This window comes from Anarrhichthys ocellatus, unplaced genomic scaffold (genome assembly GCF_004355925.1).
Source record: "Anarrhichthys ocellatus isolate YVR2014 unplaced genomic scaffold, GSC_Weel_1.0 scaffold2, whole genome shotgun sequence".
Taxonomy (NCBI): Eukaryota; Metazoa; Chordata; class Actinopteri; order Perciformes; family Anarhichadidae; genus Anarrhichthys; species Anarrhichthys ocellatus.
Window position 1 is genome coordinate 7,868,815 of NW_022280032.1, and position 2,722 is coordinate 7,871,536.

The following is a 2,722-nucleotide window of genomic DNA, read 5'->3' on the forward strand; positions in this document are numbered from 1 at the left end:
TGTGTATATATATGTGTGTGTGTATGTGTATATATATGTGTGTGTGTGTGTGTATATATATGTGTGTGTGTGTGTGTGTGTGTATATATATGTGTGTGTGTGTGTATATGTATATGTGTGTGTATATATGTGTGTGTATATGTGTGTATACGTGTGTATACGTGTGTGAGTGTGTGTGTGAGTGTATGTATATGTGTGTGTGTGTGTGAGTGTATGTATATGTGTGTGTGTGTGTGTGTGTGTGTGTGTGTGTGTGTGTGTGTATGTATGTATGTGTGTATATATGTATATACACATACACACACGCAGAGACACGTGTCTCCTAATGCAGAAGAGGCGTTGGTTCATTAACCAGGAGTGCCTCCAGGACGGACCCTCATCAAGGAAAGTGTGTTTATGTCACATAGAAGGTTGGCTGATGGGAGCACAGGGCTCCTGCCTCTCATTACATTAAGTAGAAGAGGCTTCATAGTAAAGGATATACATGGTCGGTTAATGCGCATGGAGCCCCAGTCAGGACTCATATCCTTAAAATGCTCTGAGACAGACGGATAGACAGCCCCTTGAGTCACACTGAACCCAGAGGCCCATCTGTCCAGAGATGGGAAGTGCTGATAGGGAATCAGGCCACCTGACCCTGAAAGTGCATTTTAAAATGACATAAGTTGTCACGGTGTGTGGTGAGATGAGTTGTGTCAGGTTGGGTTGACACCGCAAAGCCCAAACTTGTAGTTACTTAGAGATTGCTGAGAGACTAGAGACTGGTACTGTGCGCCTGAGGGGATAATACAAGGATTTTCAGCAGAAACTGGACCAAATGAACTGACAGACCGGTGTGTGTGTGTGTGTGTGTGTGTGTGTGTGTGTGTGTGTGTTGTATGTTTGAGTGGCAGAACTCATTAGAAATGTGAGCAGGTTTTTGCAGAGTTTTATTTTCTTGGCACTTTCATCCGAATGCCTATCGAGAGAGCAGGATAACGGGAGTACTGTGAGCATTTGGCAGGATCCATTAAGTGGCACATTTTAATGTTTATGTTTCATGTTTTCCTTCAGGGGCAGGGAGAGGCTTCAGCACGGGGGACAGCCATGGAGGGGGACTGTCTCAGCTGCATCAAGTACCTCATGTTTGTCTTCAATTTCCTCATCTTTGTAAGTATTTTTCATCTCTTTCTCAAAGACACTTAATCTGGCTATCTCCGATTCATTGTCAATCTAATGATTTCAGATGGGTTTCCGGCTGCCCCCTGCCCGACTGACTAATGGAGCCACATTTGCATTTCATTAGATGGAGGCAATCTTGATTCTATCAAATTCTTTTTTGATTAGATTTTAGTGTGCTGACACGCATCTGAGCCACACTGTGCCATGAAGAGTTTGTGACTGGCACCTGAGTTTATCAGTCTTGATCAGACAATCAAGGGTAATCCTGTTAGTCTGAGCCTGTAAAGGGGGGAGGGTCTGAGTAAGAAGGTTTGTCTCTTTTCCTGCTTTATTAAGTGCAACCAAACCATTTAGAGACGCTACTCAGATGGGGTTGTTCAAGGCCGCGTTAATAATGCAACCAGCAGAGCAAAGAATGAACTTGACTGTTAGAATCACTCAATAACAACCACTGTTTTTCACAGGCATCCCTTTGTTTCTTTCTTTGGCCCTTTCACACTCGTGTAACACAACAGCATTTTTCAAGCCCAGTGAGCTTTCAAAATGGCTACATCCTCCCCTCATTCCATAACCTCTGCCTCCGACATGACGTGGCGCCCATTTCCAGAGGCCCAGGTCTCTCCCTGTGACAGGAAGAAGGGGATTGTGGTAGAAGTGCGTAAGGCTCAGATCTCTTCCACCCCCCTACCTCAATACCTTCTTTTCTTAATCACATGAGTCAGCCCACGGTGGCTGCAGATAAGTGTTTAGTGAGAGGGAGGGTGGGAGAGGATGGAGGCTGCAGTGCTGTGCATTTCTTTAGCAGGTTGGGGGGTTAGTTGAAGCCGGGTAGATATCTCCACCCACCCCCCACCAAGGTATTATGACTCTTTAGATATCCAGCTTTTGAATCTGCTCTCAACCCAACCCAAAAAAACATCAACTTATTTTTCATTATGTGACATCTTGTTGAATGTTTTGTGTGCCACTGGGGATACCAATTATCATCCAAGTTCCCATTAGTTTTCAAAATGCAGCCAATTTCTGTTTTGTCTAACTAGTGTCTTCTCTCCTTTTTCTCCATCAGCTGGGAGGCTCTTTCCTCCTGGGAGTGGGCGTGTGGGTACTGGTGGACCCCACAGGGTTCAGGGAAATTGTAGCAGCCAACCCCCTGCTATTCACTGGGGTCTACATCATCCTGGGCATGGGAGGCATGCTCTTCCTTCTGGGCTTCCTTGGCTGCTGTGGAGCCATCCGCGAAAACAAGTGTCTGCTCCTCTTTGTGAGTCAACTGACAAATTTGAAATGTAGTTCTGTTACTGATCCTGTTTGTGTGTATATGTATTGATTATTCTGTCTGTCAGTTTTTGGACTGTCATGCTTGAAACAGAAAACCAAAAGAGCAAAATACCCTTCTATAAGGCTTCGTGCCTTGAGCCTCATGCATAGTTAATGCTGAGTGAAGCGGGCACAGCCAGAATGTGATTTTTACTGAGTGACGTGCACTTTTCCTGCCACTCATCCGCCTTGTCCTACTCTCTCTCTCTCTCTCTCTCTCTCTCTCTCTCTCTCTCTCTCTCTC

General features: G+C 45.2%; 1 protein-coding gene across 2 annotated transcripts in view; it reads left to right on the forward strand.

Annotated features, from left to right (window-relative positions):
* tspan18b (tetraspanin 18b) overlaps nt 1–2,722 on the forward strand; it is a 44,964-nt gene that overhangs the window by 39,501 nt on the left and 2,741 nt on the right. Inside the window, exons 3-4 of one of the 2 annotated variants that reach the window (XM_031862393.1) lie at nt 1,054–1,149; nt 2,228–2,422. In XM_031862393.1, the coding sequence (XP_031718253.1) occupies nt 1,054–1,149; nt 2,228–2,422 (291 nt within the window). Of the gene's footprint in view, nt 1–281; nt 1,150–2,227; nt 2,423–2,722 lie in introns of those variants that run through there. The other variant, XM_031862384.1, reaches the window with a different exon arrangement.